The following is a 21,506-nucleotide window of genomic DNA, read 5'->3' on the forward strand; positions in this document are numbered from 1 at the left end:
AGAAGTTAAAGGTCAGGAATAGACATGGGCATGAACAGGAAAAAAAAAGAACATGTATTCATTCGTTGCCATCCACGAACAATGAACAATGAACACTGACGAACATGATCCTGTCACGAACATGTTTGTTGTTCATTGTTTGTGGGGGCCAGCAGGCTCTCCTCCAACCATTAAAATCCCTACTGCACCACTCCCAGAAACCCTACCTGAGCAGGCACCAGGAAATGTACCAATAGTAAATAATAGCTTGGCCCCAGAGCCTGGCAGCAGCCCTGGAACTTGAAGGGGTAGATCCCTATCCCACCACACATAAGAAAATTCAAGCTTCAATGCACTCACTCTGTCTCTCTAACAGCAGCTGTCTCTCCCTGAAAGCCAGAGCTGGGAGCCCTCCCGCCCCTGGTCTTTTCCTCTTGTAACAAATTCGGAGCTCCAGTCCGCACTTGGAAGGAAGACCTGCCTATCAAGCTAAATTGGGTTTAGATTGAGGTTTCTAGGGCAACAGCAGGAGTTCAGACAGAGTTCAGACAATCCCTGCCTAAGTTGCCAAGGGGGTTGATTGCAGGTGCTAGACTGTCTGGCTTGACTAACAGCAACGAACGAGGCTTGCAACGACCACCTGTTCCTTTAGAGTTCGTTTAGAATGGGGCCTCATGAACAGCTTGTTCGTGAACAGCAGATTGGGCTGTTTGTGGGGGTTTTTTTTAGTTCGTATTGCTGTTCGTGCCCATCTCTAGTCAGGAATCTCCACCCCCCCATACTTTTGAATGTTAGAAAAAAAAATCCTACCACAAAATAATAGAATTTAATAGAATGCAACATACAGTATATGCAAAACAAAATTCCATGGATCTCTCTTACGCTGCCCATTGACAGGATGAAAGCCTATCAGTGTATCATAGAACACGCTCTTGCTCTCTCTCTCTGTCTCTCACTTGGGTTTGTCAGTAGCTTGCCCCAGAAAAGCTTTCTTATGTATTAATCTCAGAAAGCTGAATTTCCTGTGTGGTTTTACTCAGAACTTGTTCCATCTTCCCTCTTAGGTAGCTGAAATTACGCAAGTTGAGTCTGTGCCCCCCTCCCCTGTGTGAAGTACCTGTTTAGAATCAGGAAAACCACAATGCACAAACAGACGTGGTTGTGGCCTTTTCTTCAACACCATTTTTTCAACCCGAAGCCTTCTCAGGAGGGCACTATTTGGAGAAACCGTCATTCCCTGGGACACATGTAGGTTTTTCTAACAGGCCCAATAGCACCCCCTGGGATTTTTCAGGCCAGTAAAAGGGTGCGTGGGGGAATCACACACAAAATGGCTGTGATTCAAAAAGGTCATTGCACGTGTAGGAATTGAGAAGAAACAACAACTCATGATTGATTGTGTTGATTCCGACATTGGGTGAGGGGACCCTAGAGCCTACCTGTGCACTCTTTAATGTGTGAAGAATGTTTGGTTTCATCAACTAGGATTCGGTGCCAGTAAAAGAGAAAAGTCAACAAATATATCCTCTGCTTTATTGTCCGTCTATTTGCCTGGGTTTTTTTTTTGTCTCTGTGATTGGTGTGGTCCTTCCCCCTTCCCCCCTAGACAAAAAACAGCCATGGATGGTGTGTGTGTGGAGAACCACCCCCCCACCTCAACTTTAAATATGAGTATGAAGTGGTCGTGAATGGAAGGACTTGGGGTTGCAGTGGACAGGCATTTCCCTGAGGGCCAAGCTACACATGACGAATGACACTTGAATGGCAAGTGGATTGAGTGGAGGGCAAGTGAATAGGGAGAAATACACTTGCTGTTCAAGTGTCATTCGCCATGTGTAGCTTGGCCCTAAGTTCCTTTCACCAGGGAACCCAGATATTGAGCTTCAGAATTTCTACATGCAGGGTATGTGTGCTGCAGCAGTCATACAGTAGTTAAAAAGTAAATGGCTGTTAAAAAATAAAAGAGACCCCAAACAGCCTCAGAATGCCTCTGCAGGAGGAGGAAGCACTTCTTCCTCCCCCCTCAAGCCATTTCTCTCTGTCACAATAGCATGGGAAGAGTCCTCCCCATTTTACTGCTCCACGTGTACTCCACGTGGATCAGAAAAAACAGGGGAAAAGCCTCGTTTCCCACGAAGCTGAAGTTGGCTCCCAGTTCCTTATTCACAGTTCCTAGTTCCTTATTTGCAGACCAGTTTCCAGTTCCTTATTTGCAGTTTCTAGTTCCTTATTATCCCAAAACAAAGACTGTAGGAGCACATATCATACACCTCTGCATTCAGCAGACTCTCCCCTCTAAGTGGACATATACTGAGTCCTCCTACACAGTCCAGTTCTTGAGTTAACAGCGAATGAGGAACTGGGGAACTGGGAACCAACTTCAGCTTTGTTCCTTCCCCTGCTATTTTGACATGGGAAAATGGAGCTCCTCCCCGCCCCCCCCCCCCCACAGAGGCCATTTAGGGTCTTCTTTATTTTTTTAACAGCCATTTCCCAACGCTGATGTGTAGTTGCAGGGAACTTGAGTTGGGTCTGGAGAACCCAGAAACAATTCTTTAAAAACCTGCACATCTAGCTTGGCCCCGAGTCAGAGAACACTCATTGATCAAGGTTTGCATTGTCTGCTCTGATTGGCAGCTGCTCCCCATGGTCTCTGGTCTTTCACTTCCTCTGCTACCTGATCCTTTTCACAGAAGATGCTGGAGATTGAACCTGGGAACTTTTGCATGCCGAGCAGATGCTCTACCACTGATCTGCGGTCCCTCCCTTTAACAAGACCACATGAAGCTGCCTTATTCTGAGTCAGAACAGAACACTTGTCTATTAAGATCTGTATTGTCTGCTCTGGTTGCCAGCAGCTCTCCAGGGTTCAGGCAAAGATCTTCCACATTCCCTCCTATCGGGTCCTTTCAAGTGGAAGTGGAAGAGACCAAATTTATGGGAAGCAGATGATCTGCCACTGAGGGCCTCTCTAAACATTACTCAGTACAAGCGCAGAACCAAGGGATGAAGGAACACGAGGAAGTGAGGGCCAAGCTAGACGGGCAGGTTTTCCCCAGACCCGACTCAGGCTTCTTCAGCAATACAGCAGTTAAAAAGAAAATGACTGTTAAAAAATAAAAGAGACCCCAAATGGCCTCAAAATGCCTCTGAAGGAGGAGGAGGGGCTCCTCTCTCCACTGTCAAGCCATTTCACTGTGTCAAAATAGCATGAGAAGAGATCCCCCCCCCTGTTTTTATTGTTCCACATGCGTGTGGAGAAGGAAAAACAGGGGAAAAAACCTCCCTCCCCTGCTATTTTGACAGGGGGAAAGAGCTTGAGGGAGGAGGGAGGAGCCCCTCCTCCTCTCACAGAGACATTCTGAGGCCATTTAGAGTATCCTTTATTTTTAACAGCTACTCCCCAAAGTTGCTGCGTAGCTGCAGGGAACTCGAATACTCTTTAAAAACCTGCGTGTCTAGCTTGGCCCTAAGTCTACACATGATTTCGAACTCAAGTTGAAACTCGTGCACTCAGTAACGTTTAGAGAGGACTTCAGACATCGTCTCCCCTGAGTTGGCTTGCTTTGATCGCTATTGACTCTCTGGCATCTTGGGATGACAAAATTCCCAGCCGTGTCACCGGTGGTCCTTTGGACTGAGGATGTCAGGATCTGAGAATGAGACCTTGCGTATGCGAGATACAAACTTCAGCACTGAACAATTCTCCCTCCCCTTTCAAATATACACAGACCACCATGTTTCCCCCTCTCTTGATAAACTGAGGAAGGGCAGCATCCCTTCCCTCCCCTCCCAGTCTGGCTCCTTGCTCTAGCCCCCTTCTTTTCCTTCCCCTCCTCTCCAGTGCCACATGGATGCAGTGCTGGGAAGAAGCAGGAAAAAAATAGGGGAGGGGAGGGGGAATAAAACTTTATAAATAGCCTGTGGCTCAAGAGTCCCTTTTCCAAAGTGCTGGTGCTCGGAGAAGAAGAGCGCAGGTGTGATCCCCCACCCCAGGTCCAGAAGATGGGACCCGGAAGACTTTTCAGCTTAATATTTGCTGTTGGTAAGTAGACTGAATCAAAGGGTCTTGTTGAAATTCTGGGAGGGGATTTGCAAGGGCAACAGCAAAGTCACAGCATTTTGCTCTTAAGCAAATGTCTTTTCTTTGGGCTAAAATGGATTTTCAGGAGGGGGCCAGAAAGTTTATAATCAGAGTCACAATTTTGGGTGGAGGTCAGTTCTGGCAAATTTTCCTCATTCAAATTGGCTTTGCAAAAAACCCCCAAAACTCATAAACTGGAATTTGCTGTCAACTTTCCTGCTTATGGATAAAACTGGATTTTTTTTTGGTTTCAATGCGTAAAAGTATTTTATTTCACAAATAGATTCCTAACTGGATTACTGGAAAATTCAACATTTTAAAAATAAAAGTACCCTTCCAATTCAAATTCCAAAGCTGATCACCTTTGGGATGCAACACATCAAACTGACATTCTGAAATGTTGCCTAAAATAATGTAGAGAATGAGATCTGGAATAAATATAGAACTTTTTTACCCCAAGGTTTAGGCCACCAGAAATCTATATCCCAGAATCTTTTTCTGCAGGGGATGACGTGGAACGTATCTGGGATTAATTGTTCCTTCAGTGGTGCCTGCAAACATGGTTCTATCATAAATGGATGCATTATAGGCCAGCCCGGGCTAGGTGCCCACAGGTTAGAGGGTTTTGTGTTCTCTAACTTCCTATCTGATATGTTTCTTCTCTCCTAGGGACTGTTTACTGTGCCAAGGAATCTCTGGAGATTATTCCTAGCAATGGGGAGGTGCAGTTGGGCAAGAAGACCATTTTCTTGTGCAAAGGTGAAATTGAACTGTCTGTCTACCCCCACCCTTTGTCCACCCAACCCTAAAGATTTCATTCCCCTGCCCCCTCTCTCTCCAGTGCATGTTTATTTATTTAAAACATTTTAAAATAAGGCTTTTTAACTGGAAGGTCTCCAAGGCAGCTAACATATCAAAACATACCATTTTAAAAAAATAAATAATAAAATCCATGACTATATTAGCAGCATAAACAGTCAGGCAAGGTTATACACCAAATTTATGGAGCAATCCTAGACAGAGTTACTCCAATCTAAGCTCAGTGATTTCAATGGACTTAGACTGGAGTAATTCTGCTGAGGGTTGCACTGTTAGTAATTCAGATACTGCGGGACACTTTGGTGTTTAGTTGGGGGGCATTTTAACCTGCCTCTTAAACATTAAAAACCTTGACACTTGATGAACTTGCTTGGTAAGGAAGTTTTATAGCTCAGGAGCCATTACAGAGAAGGCTCTGTTGCTGGTGATCACCCATCTCATTTTCAGAACTGGGGGCATCCACAATAAGACTAGTGGATAAGATCTTAATGATTAGGCAGGGTTGTATGGGAATAAGTATGTCCCTTAGGTAGCCATTTATGGCTTTATTGATCAATCAGAGCACTTTAAATTATAGGTCCCCTGTGCAAGCACTGAGTCATTATTGGGGGGGGGGGGACATCGCATCACAACATTTTCTTGGCAGACTTTTTGTTACGGGGTGGTTTGCCATTGCCTTCCCCAGTCTACACTTTACCCCCAGGAAAGTGGGTACTCATTTTACCGACTTCAAAAGGATGAAAGGCTGAGTCAACCTTGAGCCGGCAACCTGTACCCAGCTTCTGCCACGATCGAACTCAGGTCGTGTGGGCAGAGCTTGTGCTGCAGTACTGCAGCTGACCTCTCTGCACCACGGGGCTCTTACACTTTAAATGATACCCTGCAGCAAACTAACAGCCATCAGCTTCTTCTGAAATATGGTCTTTACTAGGACCAGATTGCTAGTTCTAGTTGACAGCCTAGCTACTGTTTTTTTTTTAAAACCAGCCTATCCTTTACCCAACTCCTCTAAAGAACTTATCTAGTACTTTGTACTAGACAGACCTAACCTGATGTACTGTGTCCAGGTGAGAAGATAAGTCCAAAGAAGGATGTCAACGCATTAGAAAAAAATTTCAGAGGAAGGTAACAGAGATGGTTAGGAGTCTGGGTAACTGGCTGATGGGTGAGGTTGATGGAACTGGGTAGAAGACTGGGTAGAAGACAGTACTTTGTTCCTGGCTCCAAACCTGGTGGGATGCTCTGTCTAATGAGATCAGGGCCCGGCAGAATTTGTTATCCTTCTGCTGGGCCTATAAGACACAGCTGTTCCACCAGGCGTAAAGCTGATGCTGGGCAGGGCCCCCACCAGCCAAATTGGGTAGAACGGGGCCCTCCCCTCAGAGCATCCACCCCGAAAACTGTCTCTTTTAAAGTAATTTTCAGTGACGGTTGGGTGACGGACTGAATCAAATTATTTTTGTGCTGCTTTATGTTTTAAATATTTATTTTGTATTTATTGTGATTTTAATTTGTGGAATGTAAGTTTCAAAGTTTATGACTGTATTCCGCCCTGAACCTGCTGGTGTGGGAAGGGCGGAATAGAAATTGAAACAAATAAAATAAAAAATAAAATAAATAAAAATACATGTTCTCCACTGCTCCAGAAAATGAAATCTAATGGGTGTAAGGGATAGGAAGGTATATCTTGGTTGATCATTAGGGGGAAAAAACCCTTGGTAATTAGGAAAGAGCTTCAACAATGGGATTGATCACCTGGGGGAAGGTGGCTCTTGTTTGTTGCCGGTTTCAAAACAGAGGCTGGACCGCCATTTATTGGGAATGCCCTAGTTTGGATTTCCTGCCCTGAGCAGGAGGTTGGACTAGATGTTCTTTTAAGATATCTTCCAAATCTATGATTCTAATCTGTTTTTTTTTCTAAATCTCTTCATATATCTTCTGTTCCAACCAGGCATTTTGCCATATTCATTTTTGTTTTTTTTCTATACTTTGCAGTAAGAGGAAGTGGGGAAGCTGAATTAGTCTGGATAGACCCCGAGGGGGAAGAAATCTCCACGGATTCAGAGAAACCGTACAAAGAGAAACAGATTGACGAACAGTCCAAGGAGTTGGAGATGACTCTCTCGGACCCGAGGAGTGGTGGGATCTTCATCTGCAATGGGGAATTCGACAGCGGAAATACTGCCTCCATCTCGATCAAAATCCACGTGGTCCGTAAGTGATGCTGATGAGAAACGTCCTATGAGCAATCTGTCCTTCAAAGGAACTTGTGCACTGTGTAGCCACATGTGGATTTGACCTGAAGTGTACAGTTTGAACAGAGGGGTTATGTGAGGCAGAGAAGGGGCCAACAAAAATGGGATAAATCCGCATTATAGGCTTAATCTGTCATGGCTTCCACCCCAAAGAATCTTGGGCATTGTAGTCTGTTGAGGATTCTGCTGGTGGTCTTCACAGGACTACAATTCTTAGGGGCTCCTGGGGCAAGAGAATGAATGTTAAATCCCTTTAAGCCTGCTTAAGCCTGCTGTGGGAGAGGTCTCGGAACTCCTCGGTTTTCTGCATACTCACTCAAGTGAGCCCAGGTGACATGTTGTGGTTGTAACAGGATCGGGAAGAACCAAGTTCAGATCCCCACTCAGCTACTGTGCTGCCTGAGGCCAATTACTTTCTTTAAGCCTAACCTACCTCATAGGGTTGTTGTGAGGATAAAAACAGATGAGAAGGAAGCCAGGTATGCCAGTTCCTTGGCTGAAGAAGCTGATTGACAGGAACATGGAATACCTTTCTCATTATGCATTGTTGCAAGATGTGCCTGTAGTTGAGAGCTTACATGGCTTTAAACCAGCTTTGGGTGATGTTATTAAAGTGATCGTTATGTTGGAAATTGCTTTGAGCTATATGGAAAAAATGGCCTATAAAATTGCCCCTGGCATCTCCAGGTACAATTTATTTTTTTATTTATATTTCAATTTATATACCGCCCATCCCCACGGGCTCAATGAAGAGGTAGTAGGTGATGTGAAAGACCTCTGCCTGAGACCCTGGTGAGCTGATGCCAGTCTGAGTAGACAATTCTGACTAATGGTCTGATCCAGTATAAGGCAGCTTCAAGTGTGTGCAACTATCTTAAATAAATACCCATGTGCATTAATAAATACACACACATATATAAATGTAAAGGAGTTAGCCATGTTAAGTCTGTAGTTGCAAAATAGTAAAGAGTCCAGTAGCACCTTTAAGACTAACCAACTTTATTGTAGCATACATTTTCAAGAACCACAGCTCTCTTTATCAGATGCATCTGACAAAGAGAGTTGTGGTTCTCGAAAGCTTATGCTACAATAAACTTGATTAGTCTTAAAGGTGCTACTAGACCCTTTACATATAAATGGGGACTGGAAAATCTGCAACACCGGTTAGTTGTGACTGTAAAGCTACCTACTATAAATTTATCCTGCCCTCCCTCCAAGGACTTCAGGGCAGCCTACGTGGTTCTCCCTTCCCCGATGGAAATAGAGACTGTGCATTTCTGAGTACTGGAGACTGTTTGGAGACTGTACATTTCTGAGTACCATGTGTTAGATGCAGATCCTTGGGGAAAGCCAACTCTTCCATGCACTGTGTGAAAGTTCCCAGAGACATCAAGTTGACCACTGATGGGACTGGGAACAATCCCTGGAACAATACCCCAGACTAGACAAACCTTGGTTTGATCTAGCATGTTCATTTTTGTTTGCTGTACATGACACACCTTTCCAAAGAGTGCGTGCACATGGCAGACTGTGGCTAATCTCTGGCAGACTGTTGATCTTAGGGCCAAGCTACACATGACGAATGACACTTGAATGGCCAGTGGATTGAGTGGAGGGCAAGTGAACAGGGAGAAATACACTTGCCGTTCAAGTGTCATTCGTCATGTGTAGCTTGGCCCTTAGTTCAGCTCTACATTTCCATGAATGTGCCCCCATTGAGGAGAAAAGCAAGGTATAAATATCAAAATATATAAATGATCTGTATCATCATTGACTGGCACATCCAATTCTAGTTTTTTTCCTTCTGGTTTAGAGAGACCCACATTTTTGGAGGTGATGGACTCTGAGAAGGAAGTGACAGAGGGCTCAACAGTAGATTTCAACTGCCAGGTCACGGGCATCCCACCACCAACCGTCAGATGGCTTTTTGAGAACCAGGACCTCAGTTTTCTTGGGGATGGTGGTGAGTACTGAAGATATTTGTTAATGGCTGTAGCAAAGTTGCACAATCAGGAAAGTGTGACATCATGTGTGGTGAAACACTCTCCAAGCCAACATATTGCAACCAATAAAACTTACTTTATTGAAGCTTATTCACATTCACTTGCATTTGGGTAGTAGCAGAAGAAAACAAACACAAACCTAATCCAAATAACATTATTCCCTATTACAAGTGGCTGACTAATCCAACTGTGCTTGAATGGGAGTATGATATCATGGATATGTCTCCGACATGCTTACACAGGAAAGCTCTGCAGAAGCATCTTGCTTCTTGCAAGACAGTAAGGAGAGGGAGAACAAAGGCACGGAAAAAGAAGGCGCTTCAGAGAGAAGCTTCTAGCTCAGACAAAAAGAAGCATATAGACATGCCGGTTCTAGTGCAAAAGGATAAATAATAATAATAACATTTGATTTATATACTGCCTTTCAGGACAACTTAATGCCCACTTAGAGCTGTTTACAAAGTATGCCATTATTATCCCCACAACAAAACACCCTGTGAAGTGGGTGGGGCTAAGAGAGCTCCAGAGAACTGTGACTAGCCCAAGGTCACCCAACTGGCTTCAAGTGGAGGAGTGGGGAATCAAATCCAACTCTCCAGATTAGAGTCCCGTGCTCTTAACCACTACACCAAACTGGCACACCCCAGTATCCAGGCATGTTGAGTCACCTCTATTCCAACAATGAGTATAGGATGTTGTGTAGAAGAGCCTAGAGAGAAAGCCCACCAACATCACTGCTGACAGCACCTTTGTTCTGGTTGGTTCAGGTCGCATCTCTGTGGACAGCGGGCTCCTGGTGATAAAAAACACCCAGCCCTCAGATGCTGGGGTCTACAGCTGCGAAGCCAGCATTGCAGAGCGAAAGGAAGTGGTTTTCACCAATGTTACTCTCCATGTTAAATGTAAGAGATGTTCTCAGCTTTAAGTCTCCACCAAGGAGAGGACCTTGGGCTGTGTAAAGAGGGCAGGACTGCAGAAGTATGGAATTGTATTGAAATTTGTGAAATGGGAAATGGATAAGTTTATGATGAATCTGTTAAGGAAGGATGTCAATATGTGACTATGGAGGGGATACCAGTAGGCTGTCTTTACCCTGCAGATAGGATTTAGGAGAACCAGGGCTTGAACAGTCATCTATAGAATTCAAACTACAGGCTTGTGAAGTCTCAGGGCCAAACTACAAGTGACGAATGACACTTGAACAGCAAGTGTATTCCTCCCTGTTCACTTGCCCTCCACTTGCTCTCCACTCAATCCACTTGCCATTCAAGTATCATTCGTCACTTGTAGCTTGGCCCTCAGTTTGCTTTGGGGGTCATGCAAGGAAGGGTGAAGAAATTTGACCCTTCAGTCTTTTCTTTGCTATATGAAGCTGAACATAAGAAGAGCCCTGTTGGATCAGATGGATGGTTCATCTAGTCCAGCTTCCTGTCTCATATACTGACCAATCAATTACTATGGAGGGCCAACAACAGGGCATAGAGACTTTGGCCTGCCCCTGAAGTTGCCGCCTTGCACTGGGATTCAGAGTAAACACTACTTACGAATGTGGAAGTTCCCTTTAGGCACCATGGCTAGAAAACCTTAATAAATCTGTCTTCCATGAATCTGTCTAATTCACTTTTAAAGCTGTCTGTGCTTGTAGCCTTGGCTTCTTGTTTTGCTAGTATTAGCATTTTAAATTCTTTTTAAAAGTGCTCTTAAAGGATGTGTCCTTCGTTCTTTGAAATGCTAATAGCAGAATGGAAGGGAAGATTTCAGTTCAATCTAAATAGAAGTGAAACCAACTCTTCCTTCTTGGCAGGGCCCCAAGGCAAATGGAGGCTGCAGAAACCTGCCATTTGCATGTATGGATGGAAGGACACATGCAATCTCCATTTTGTCTGCTTGAGCCCTCAGAGGTTAAATAGTCTGGATTTTGTATGGCGTTTCTCATAGAGCAGTTTGCTTGGGTCAAGTGCAAACTGATGGCATGTCTATCGCAGAGAAGCCGAAAAAGTTCATGCTGTGAAGCCTACGTCATACTGAGTGGGGTTTGGGTAATTTTATCCAATCAGATGTGGTAAATCTTTTTCTGGACTGTATTATTTTAAGCCGCCAGCAGGTAAACAACTTGCACAGAGAAAAGCTAGCATGTCAGGGAATTGAACCTTCTACTTGACACTCAGTTGCTCTGCACCCCCAAATTCCCTGAATGGAGATGAAAAGATCCAGGATGAGAGAACACCGGAACCCTCTAATAAGTTTTCATGGTTCCCTGCAGGAGTGGACACATAGAATGAACAACTGAAGCTTTACTATTGCCGATGAAGGGGCTGAGCTAAGAGGCACTTTGCTTGCTTCTAGACTCCTGTAGACAACCAGAGGCAATGGCCCAACAGGAAATTTCCTTGTAAATGAAATAGCCAGTCTGCCCCTGATTCCCTGGAACATAGGATGATAACTTTATCACTGAGGTTTATCCAACCATATTTCTCCATGCCCGCTTTTCAAAGGGAACATGGCACCTAGGAGAGAGACTATCAGCAACACCTAGTGCAAGCAGTGGGTGCATGGCAGAGCAGTGTGTGATGCTATCTGGTTTGCCTTCCCAGTTACTCCCAGGATAGAACTCCTGCCAGATGAAACGCTCAGCACTGCCCAGATTGGGAATCCCACCCGATTCAACTTCACCGTCCTGGGCAACCCCCTCCCATCCATCTCTGTCTCTCGGGAAGGGAAGGTTTTAGAAGGCAACGATATTGTGATGGTGGCGCAGGACCAAAACAGATATGTGTACTCCTTTGAGGTGAGGCATGGCTCATAGCAGAAGGTAGATCAGTCCTTCGAGGCATTTTCATATGGGATTTTGCTTTAGTGGAGCTTGTTAATGCACATGACAGGTGGCCTTCCTCCACTTTCTCTTCTGTGTAAAAATAATGAGCTTTATCACCAATGGCTACATGAAATTGGTAAATTAGGCCTCCCATGTGAAAATGAGCTTTTTGTATGTAGTTTGTGCTATTAGCTGAAACATTTTATTGTTTTAGTTCACCCCAGTTTCACAAGAGGATATTTCAGACTTCCTAATCAAAGCTGAAAATGAAATGGGCCACACAGAGAAGAAACTTCCTTTTAAAGAAGGTAAGCTATAAATTATCTGCCTTTAACAGCAAGACACATCTAGATAAGAGACTTAAACTAGCTTCACAACCCTTCCTCTGCAGGGGAACTAGGAATTGCTGACCATCTATACTAGACTGACCACCTATGCCAGGCCAACTAGATTCCTTTGACAAAGTTACAAGAGATATTTATGTAGTACATTTTTTGTTTACCCTTATTCCAAGAAATGAGGGTTCTCTCTGCCTCTACTACATTCTCACAACAAACCTGTGAGATGGGTTTAGCCTGAGAGAGAATAACTGGCCAAGGTCACCTGCTCAGACTCATGGCTAGGGCTGTCAACTTTTAAACTGGTCCCTCTAGCTGTCCCTTTAATATCAGTTTGATTTGCAGCCATTTGCCTGCCTGTGGTTGGTACCTCCCCCCAACCTTGGCCTTAATCCCCCAACTTTGAGAAGCTGAAGAGTGAAAGAAAAAATTGGCTAGAAAATGGCCTCCATAGTAATGCTCTAGGAATTCCCTCATGTCTCTATGGCTTTTACCACAGAGATTAGGGGAAATTCCTAGAACATTGCCAGGGAAGTGACTACGTATCACCTCCAAAATCTCGTAGCATTTGCTGAAGCATTGATGGCAACCCTCTCAGGTGATGTTATTTAGATCCATGCGATACAAAGCTTCAACTGCCCATTTCCTCATTTTAAACCTTATTTAAAGGGATAGGACATTTTGTCTGGGTTAGCTGGCAACCATACAGTCCTGTGCTACATGTTTTAACACCTGTTTCTAATCTATTGAACTTCTGGGCCTTCCCATCAAAGATCTGTGGGAAGTGTAATTCTGCAGAGGCTCAGGAGTTGGCTAGGTGATCTTGGTTCAGTCCCCTCTCTCAAGCCTAACCTACTTCACAGGTAGGGCCAAACTACAAGTGACGCCTGACACTAGTTGGACACTTGTCAGCTTCCCTCAAGTTTTGATGGGAAATGTAGGCAGCTTGGTGGAATGTTGGACAAGTGACAGCTGAAAAGTCCATTGGACAGCAGTCGGAGAGCGAAGCTGCAAGACCAGGATGCCTACATTTCCCATCAAAACTTGAGGAAAGCTGACAAGTGTCCAACTAGTGTCAGGTGTCACTTGTAGTTTGGCCTGTAGTTTCAGGTAGGTAGCTGAGTTGATTTGTGGGAGAAGAGCAAGATCCGGGCCCAGTAGCACCTTAAAGACCAACTAGATTTCCAGAGTATGAGCTTTTGAGAGTCAAAGCTTCACAAGGTTGTTGTGATGGCAAAATGCAGGGAGGGCAAAGCAGGCATTTTTGCATGAAGAAAGGGTGGGATAACAACATAGCAGAAATGATTGAGTTGGTTTTAATGTTGGGTATCTTTTATATTGCCATTGTGGACTATTTTGAGTCTTGGGGATATTTCTAAATAAGGAGCAGAGGGGAGATATGGCTGGGAGGAGGTATGTTTGAAAGCCGTCTTAGTTACCTCCTTGAGCTCCAATTTTTAGTCCTTTCTGCTCAGGTGAGATGGTCTTCTTCCCCATCCGCTTTTGCAAACAAGTGTTATCCTCTTTTTCCAGAGGCTCAAGAAAAGGGATTGGGAATTGGCAGCATCTTGGCCATCGTACTGGCGATCGTTCTGGTGCTCTTGCTGGTGATGGATGCATCCTGCTATTATAAACGTCGACGTGGCTTGCTGATGTACTGCCGAACCAATGTCCTACGAAAAGAGCCACCTGGGGCCATGTCAGAAAATAACCAGTATGTTTAGCATAGCTGGGGGGAGACTGAGACACAAGTGGGCCTTATTATTTTCTTTAGACAAAGATGTCCATGCCATTTATGAGATGCCAACTGATTCCACTCCAAGAGTGGCCTGCCCACACTATTCTCTCATGCAGTAGTTCCACTCTACATTGCTGGGTTGTAGGGTTGACATAGTAAGTCCTGTTGCCCACCACCACTCTGGATGGTGCTGGAGGAAAAATAAAATTAAAAAGCCCTTAATTTGCTACCTTCCTGGTTGCACCTGGAAGAGACAAAGGGTAGCTCTAGGAATTGCTGGAAACTCTATGGTTTTTATGGTGCACTGCAAACTGTATGGGGAGGGGCTGTGGCTCAGTGGTAGAGCATCAGCTTGGCATGCAGAGGGTCCCAGGTTTTACCATAGAGTTTCCAGAGATTCCTAGAGTTACCCTTTGTCACTTCTGAGTTGTACCTGGAAGTGACGTAATGCTATTGGTGGTATCATTTACATCACACATATGCCCCCTTGTCCTTGCCCCCAGCCCTTCTTCTGGTTGCCAGGCTTGCAACCCTACTAGGTTGACACTTGGGAGAGTTGCACATTGGCTTGAATGGGGATTGTTATCCTGTTTTCTGATCAAAATTGCATGTTCATCACAAAGCACAGCACAGGTAGGGGGCGTCATTCACTGGTATCTGCTTGGCATGCAGAAGGTCCCAGGTTCAATTCCCAGCATCTCCAGCTAAGGCTCAGGCACTCGGTTGAATGAAAGACCTCCACCTGAAACCCTGGAGAGCTGTTGCCAGTCAGATTAGGTAAGACTGACTTTGAGGGGCCAGTGGTTTGACATGGCAGTGTCATGTGTTCACAGCAAAGCTGATCTCTGACTGTACATCAACTGTTGCTGTTGACTTGAGTCAGACACTTGATCCAAACATGTTTAAAATGGTCTCCCTGTTCTTCACACTGACAGTGGGAGAACAGCTGAAATGTTTTTTAAGGCATGTGTCAATTTCTTGTTGCTAACCCAGGTTGAATGTATGGTAATTGGCAGGGCTTTTTTCCAGCAGGAACGCGGTGGAACGGAGTTCCGGAAACTCTTGAAAATGGTCACATGGCTGGTGGCCCCGCCCCCTGATCTTCAGACAGAGGGGAGTTTAGTGGCGCGGGGGGCAATCTAACAAGCGGCGCAGAGGGCAATCTAAACTCCCCTCTGTCTGAAGATCAGGGGGCGGAGCCACCAGCCATGTGACCATTTTCTCTGAGGGCAACCCACTGAGTTCTATCTCCTCTTTTCCCAGGAAAAAATCCCTGGTAATTGGTAACAGGAGTTTAACGTTAAATGCACATATGTTTAAATGAATAGGCATGAGCAAGTGGATGACATGGGCATTCCCCCAGTGCCTAATATCAGGTGAAGTCATCATGATATAGTGGTGAGAGTGTTACATTAAGATATTGGACCTTTGGGTTCAAATTCCTGTTCTGCTAAGACAGTTGCTAGGTGACTTTGGCCCAGTGACACTCTTACCTCAAAGATACAGGAAGTGGGGAGAATTTCAAAGAATGGTTGGGATAAAAATGTGCTAGATAGCTGAAGCTTTAAAGGGGTTGGGGTCAGAATCCCACATCAGCCTAGCACGACTACTTTGTCTCTGCTATCTACGCACAGAATCTGTGAGGGTGTGCAAAATGACTGTCCGGTCTTCTTGACCGAATCAACATTTTTGTCTTTTCGGTTGGAGGCAGAGTTGAGTATGGTCAATGAACTTCCCAGAAGACGTAAAAAACCCTTGATTCAGCTCAATTTGAAAGGCCAAAACATTACGACAACAACACTTCTCTTCTTCCTTTAAGAGGAGACCGAAACTAAAGATGAAATGAACTGTCTCCTCAGCTGTGATTATTTCCTGTTAACTTGTTTCCACAGGAAAGTGCTCTCGAAGTCAGAAAAAAGCACAGTGGTGAATGTCTCTGGCCTTGAGGCCTGATTCTCCTGAGGTGATGACCGGAGGTTATGGAGAGATGAAACTGCTGATGAAAACTTTGAGTGTCTTTGTTTGGCAGGCTCTTCTCCCTCCACAATGAGCCACTCAGCACCCTTCTTTATGATCACCCCTAAACCACAGTCCTCTAGAAACAGTCACAGAAAACTTGGTTCAGATGTCTCATGAAACTATGGGACTCCTGAACTAATTAAACTAACTTATTAGTGTGAGTGTCCGAATGTGGTCCACTCTACTATGTATGGTTGCTTGGTCCATCAAAGCAAGATCTGAAAGTAAGATTTGAGGTTGATTGATTAACCGCAGAGTCTTAACTATTTTTTTCATGTGATAAAATAAGCCTAAAGAAGGTAATTGCAGCCACCCATTTCAACATAACAAGGTGCCAAGGAACTGTCTAACTGAATAATGGACCAAGGTGAAGTCATTCTTGAAATGTATGCAATAATAAACCACTAGAAGGGCTCAGCAGTGTGTGTGTGATCTTTTCATGCCAGAAATGGATAGGAGATCATCATATCAGGTCTCCTTATCTGGAGTTAGTGTAAGGATCTGCTAAGTAACCTTCAAAAGACTCCACTGTCTGTTAGTAGGGTAAAAGTAGTCCCCTGTGAAAGCACCAAGTCATTATGACCCATGGAGGACGTCGTATCACGACGTTTTCTTGGCAGACTTTTGTTACGGGGTGGTTTGCCATTGTCTTCCCCAGTCATCTACACTTTAACTGGGTACTCATTTTACCGACCTCAGAAGGATGGAGGGTTGAGTCAACCTTGAACCGGCTACCTGAGCCCGGCTTCCGCCTGGATCGAACTCAGGTCATGAGCAGAGCTTGGGCTGCAGTACTCCAGCTTACCACTCTGCACCACGGGGACTCCTACGCTTGTTAGTAAGAGCTTTATTGAAAAGTTGCTAGTTCAGGATCTTATTGGGTTCATTGTTAGGAAGGAGGCATCCCCAAATATCAGGAACATATATTATTTACAGACTAATGTTCCCCCCCTCCCCTTCCTAGAGGCTGGCTAATTCTGCTGGGAACTATCTGCACAGGAGAGGGCATAAGGTTCATGGTTAAGTGGGCTCCTTTCCCAGCGGCTAGAAGCCAGCATAGTCTAAGAGAGAGAAGTCATGAATTCACCTCCTGGGAAAGTAAAGAAACACAGCTGCAACCGACAGTCATAACATCATAACCTCCAGCCCCAGCCCCCCTCCCCCAGGTATGGTTATGACAAATGCTGCCAGCATCCTGACAGCTACCACTAAATTCTCTTTAATGAAATTGCAAGATAGACTCAGAGCCAAGCCACAAGTGACGAATGACACTTGACTGGCAAGTGAACAGACACACATGTATTCCTCCCTGTTCACTTGCCCTCTACTTGCGCTCCACTTGTGAACAGGGAGGAATACACGTGAGTCTGTTCACTTGCCAGGCAAGTGTCATTTGTCACTTGTGGCTTGGCTCTAATAGGGTGAAACCACTGCTACTAACCATGTACAGGAAAAAGACAGGTAGAACATGAGATCCAATCTTCAAAGATGAGGGGTATATTATAGAAAACATAGCATGGGAGAAGAAACGAAACCCCCCTTGCCCTGGTGCAAAGTGGGGCCTTTCATGACTGCTTTTAAAAGTTAATGTATATAATAGGAGATCCAGTTGTGGAGCCACAATGCAATGTGCATACTGACGCTATAGTGACCTAGCAAGATACGGTAGCATCTTAAAGACCAACAAAATTTCCAGGCTGTAATGCTCTCAAGTGGTTTTCAAGGGTTAGGGAGAAGAGCAGAGGCGGTTTGCCGTTGCCTGTCTCTGCATAGCGACCCTGGTCTTCCTTGGTTGTCTCTCATCCAAATACTAACCATGGCTGACCCTGCTTAGCTTCCAAGCTCTGATAGGATTGGGCTAGCTTGTGCCATTCAGGTCACAGCCTTAATCAGATACGGTGTCCTAATTCGTCAAGATTCTCCTAGTTCATGGGATGTTATCTGAAGTGAAGTTGTGTTTACACTGGCTCTATTGTAATCGTGATAAAGTTTATCCAGGTGCATGGTTGTTCCCTTTACTGTCCTGGAGGCTATATCTTTTGTGTTTTCCCCCGTCAGAATTCTCAAAATTAAGCTACCATTTTGGATGTTGCCAGTGTTCTAGGGCCAAGCTACACATGACGAATGACACTTGAACGGCAAGTGGATTGAGTGGAGGGCAAGTGAACAGGGAGAAATACACTTGCTGTTCAAGTGTCATTCGTCATGTGTAGCTTGGCCCCTAGACTCCTTGGAGAGGGCAGGCCCTGTGCAGCTTTGATCCTCTTCCCCAGCAGAAGGTAGTAACATCTTTCCGAGGATGCTGGATTCTTGGATGCAGTCTGTGTTATAGCTGAGAATCCCCAAACCATTTAACATCACCATTTCCTGGAACATTCTCTAGGTGTTTGTGCCAAGTGAACAAGAGGAACAATTAAGCAGGCAGTTCAAAGAAAGATTCCTGACCGTTGATCCAGAAACTGAGTGAGAAAATGCAGATGGTCGTTTATGAGTGAGCCTCTTTAAATACAATCAAACCTGTGCCCTGGTAGCAAAAGAACAGGAAATACTGGTCCCTGGGCTATTGCAGATTTTCTACTAATATGCTGATGAAGTGAAGCTACAATGCAGACAGCACCATCTACTGTACATACAGAAAAAGACCAATAGCACAGCAGCTTCTAGGGCATGTTTGTAAGGTACCTGTTATGTTTCCCTAGGACCCACAGACGGAGACAGCCAGTATCATGGCTGTGAAACGGTTCTGTGAAAATGCTATTTCATTTCATTTATAGAATCATAGAATCGTAGAGTTGGAAGGGGCCATACAGACCATCTAGTCCAACCCCCTGCCCAGTGCAGGATCAGCCTAAAGCATCTCTGACAAGTATTCATCCAGCCTCTTCTTGAAAACTGCCAGTGAAGTTTTTTTGTTTTGTTTTGTTTCGTTTCATTATTGCACTTATATCCTGCTCTCCCTGCAAGTAGGCTCAGAGCGGATCACAGCACATTATAAAAACAAGGTAGAAAAACTGATAAAACAATTCCATCTTATAAAACTCAGCGACATTCATATAGGTGCTTGACAGCTTGGAAATATTAAAGTTGGGGAAGTACTGCGCAGTTTAAGGCAAGGGGTGATGTGGAAACATATGGAATAATTTATTAATTTATTTACTGCATTTACATTCCATTCTCACTGAGGCAGAGGCCTTGCATGAGCCTGGGGAGGTAAAGAAGCAGTAGAGAAGGAAGTACATTTCGGCCCGTTTCCTCATCTGTTTTTTCCCCTCTCCCATTGCTTCCCATTCTTGTTTCTTCTTGTTAACACCCAGTTTGTATTTATTAAAAAGAACTTATTTTTTTCAAAAATTATTCCCAGGGCTCAGCAATATGTGTCATGAAAATAAAAAGTCTTTATTAAGCAAAAAAACCTGTTGAGCAAACAGTACTTATTCAAACACTGTTTATTCATATCGCTTGGTAGAAAAAACCCAAATTACTCTCTCTGTGGGCTAGTTTCCCAGCTGATATGTTCCACAAGCACATAGATATATGTTCCCAATAAGATACAGAGACCTCTCAAGAAGGCAGTGACTGTAATGGAGATGTTCTATGGAGCAACAACTTTAAAAATCCATAGAGTGGCTGTGCCCAGCCTTTTTTAAAAAAAAATTATATAAATGCCATTCACATTATAGGAGGTGGAAAGGGGAGGGGGTGGAGGTGAGTGCAGTACTTGGCAGTGCACTACACCACAGTACTGACATAAATCCTCCGCGGTCTTCTAGATCCCCCCCCCTTGCAGAGTCTGTGGTTCATTCCTTCTTGTATATGTTTCGGTAAGGCACACAGTGACTTCTCAAGCATCTGAGACACATCGCTTGAGCACCAGAGTATCTGTTCTCCTCCAAGCAAGGCGATCTGAATGTCTAATATTTCATGGATAAATTCATACCTTCCACTGCCAAAAAAACAAGCTAGAAGAGATGGGGATCTCGAATCCAGACGGGAAGTGCCTCATGTGCCCAGCCTTTTTATAGTGACCCAACAGTCCAAAGGTTCTTGGTATGGTGACCTAATTAAGAAAAAACAGAGCATTCACAAATCAATGACACTTCCAAAACTTGCAGCCCACTTTCATAGGCTTTTCAACCCAGTTTTGCACTGGGACTCACAGCTTAGGATACACTATCCTAGAGCACCTCTGAATATGGTCAGACAGCGCAATTGTAAGCAGCAATACACTTTCCAATGGCATTAGCTGGGTGTAATTCTGTTTATGGGTGCACTATGAATGATTTGGGAAGGTTGCAGAGAAAGACAGGCTTTGCTTTTCATGACAAATTAAAATAGAAAAAAATGTCAATAGTTTTAGCTTGGCTCTACTTATTGGATCGATAATTCAGTTAAGATGACTCCAGATGTGGAGGCAGTTTGGACATACATTGTCCTTCTATGTTACTTTTGAGAATCCTGAACTCACTAAATTCTCAAGTTTCATAGGCGTAAAAGAAATACAGGTTTGCTGCAGTTTAACTCTGATAGCCACTAGATGGAGAAATTGGTTTGAATCATGGTGAGGCTTGGCCAAAGGCAGCTAATGGGTATTCTCATAGCAAACACTAACTTTGCCTCGGTCAGAGAAGGTAATACAAATCTGCATATGCTTCTCCAGGAGCTGATTCTGCACACGTTGGATAATGCACTTTCAATGCACTTTAGCAATCGTTTAGAAGTGGATGTTTTGTTTCACACACGAAAAATTCAGTTTCAAATGGTCTCTAAAGAGGATTGGAAGTGCATTATCCAATGTGTGCAGAAAGTCTGGAAAGCTGTTGTGAAACACATTAACAGACATGAAGCGACTTTATACTGGATCAGATCATTGGTCCATCACGGTCAGTATTGTCTACTCAGGCTGGCAGCTGCTCTCTAGGATCCCAGGCAAAGTTATTTCACTTCATCTACTATCTGGTCCTTTTACCTGGAGATACTGGGGATTGAACTGGGGCCATCTGCATGAAAAAGTCTGATCCACAGGCTTTGGGGAGGGAGGGCTGTCAGGATATAAATGATAGAATAGGCCAGATTCACATATATGCATGTAAGCATGATGCTGGCTTAGCTGGCCATGCCCAGTAGGAAACATTCCCTTGTAGACTACCACTCTTTCTTTCTATTCTAAGATATTTCCATGAATGGAATCTACCTCAGTAACCTGTAAGCTCTGTCTTTTCTACAGTTTGATTGCCTGAAGATTAATTACTGCACATTGGGAAAAACTCTTCTAAGTAACTCTGCTACCAAATGAAATACAACAATGTCTAGTGATAATTCCATATAGTCCTCCCTCCAACGCAGCCATTTCCTCCAGGAGAACTGATCTCTGTAGTCAGGAAATTTGTTTGCAATTCCAGGAGATCTCCAGGCCCCAGCCAAATCTCACTGGACTCTGCAATACATAAGTTCTCTCT

The 21,506-nt window shown here is 44.3% G+C and overlaps 1 protein-coding gene across 1 annotated transcript; it reads left to right on the top strand.

The window, feature by feature from the left end:
* Positions 1-3,884: 3,884 nt before the first annotated feature.
* On the top strand, positions 3,885-16,464 carry LOC129342818 (neural cell adhesion molecule 1-like). Its single transcript, XM_054998724.1, has 9 exons — positions 3,885-4,024; positions 4,733-4,822; positions 6,878-7,096; positions 8,951-9,100; positions 9,908-10,042; positions 11,735-11,928; positions 12,170-12,263; positions 13,827-14,007; positions 15,924-16,464. The coding sequence occupies exons 1-9, from the start codon at positions 3,985-3,987 to the stop codon at positions 15,982-15,984; spliced, it is 1,164 nt and encodes a 387-aa protein (XP_054854699.1). The 5' UTR covers positions 3,885-3,984; the 3' UTR covers positions 15,985-16,464.
* Positions 16,465-21,506: the final 5,042 nt, after the last annotated feature.

Source organism: Eublepharis macularius, chromosome 15 (assembly GCF_028583425.1).
Source record: "Eublepharis macularius isolate TG4126 chromosome 15, MPM_Emac_v1.0, whole genome shotgun sequence".
Lineage (NCBI taxonomy): Eukaryota > Metazoa > Chordata > Lepidosauria > Squamata > Eublepharidae > Eublepharis > Eublepharis macularius.

Coding starts and splice junctions, on each gene's coding strand:
- LOC129342818 (XM_054998724.1), top strand. CDS start 3,985: ATGGGACCCGGAAGACTTTTCAGCTTAATATTTGCTGTTG. Junction 4,025..4,732: donor CAGCTTAATATTTGCTGTTG/GTAAGTAGACTG, acceptor CTTCTCTCCTAG/GGACTGTTTACTGTGCCAAG. Junction 11,929..12,169: donor GATATGTGTACTCCTTTGAG/GTGAGGCATGGC, acceptor TTATTGTTTTAG/TTCACCCCAGTTTCACAAGA.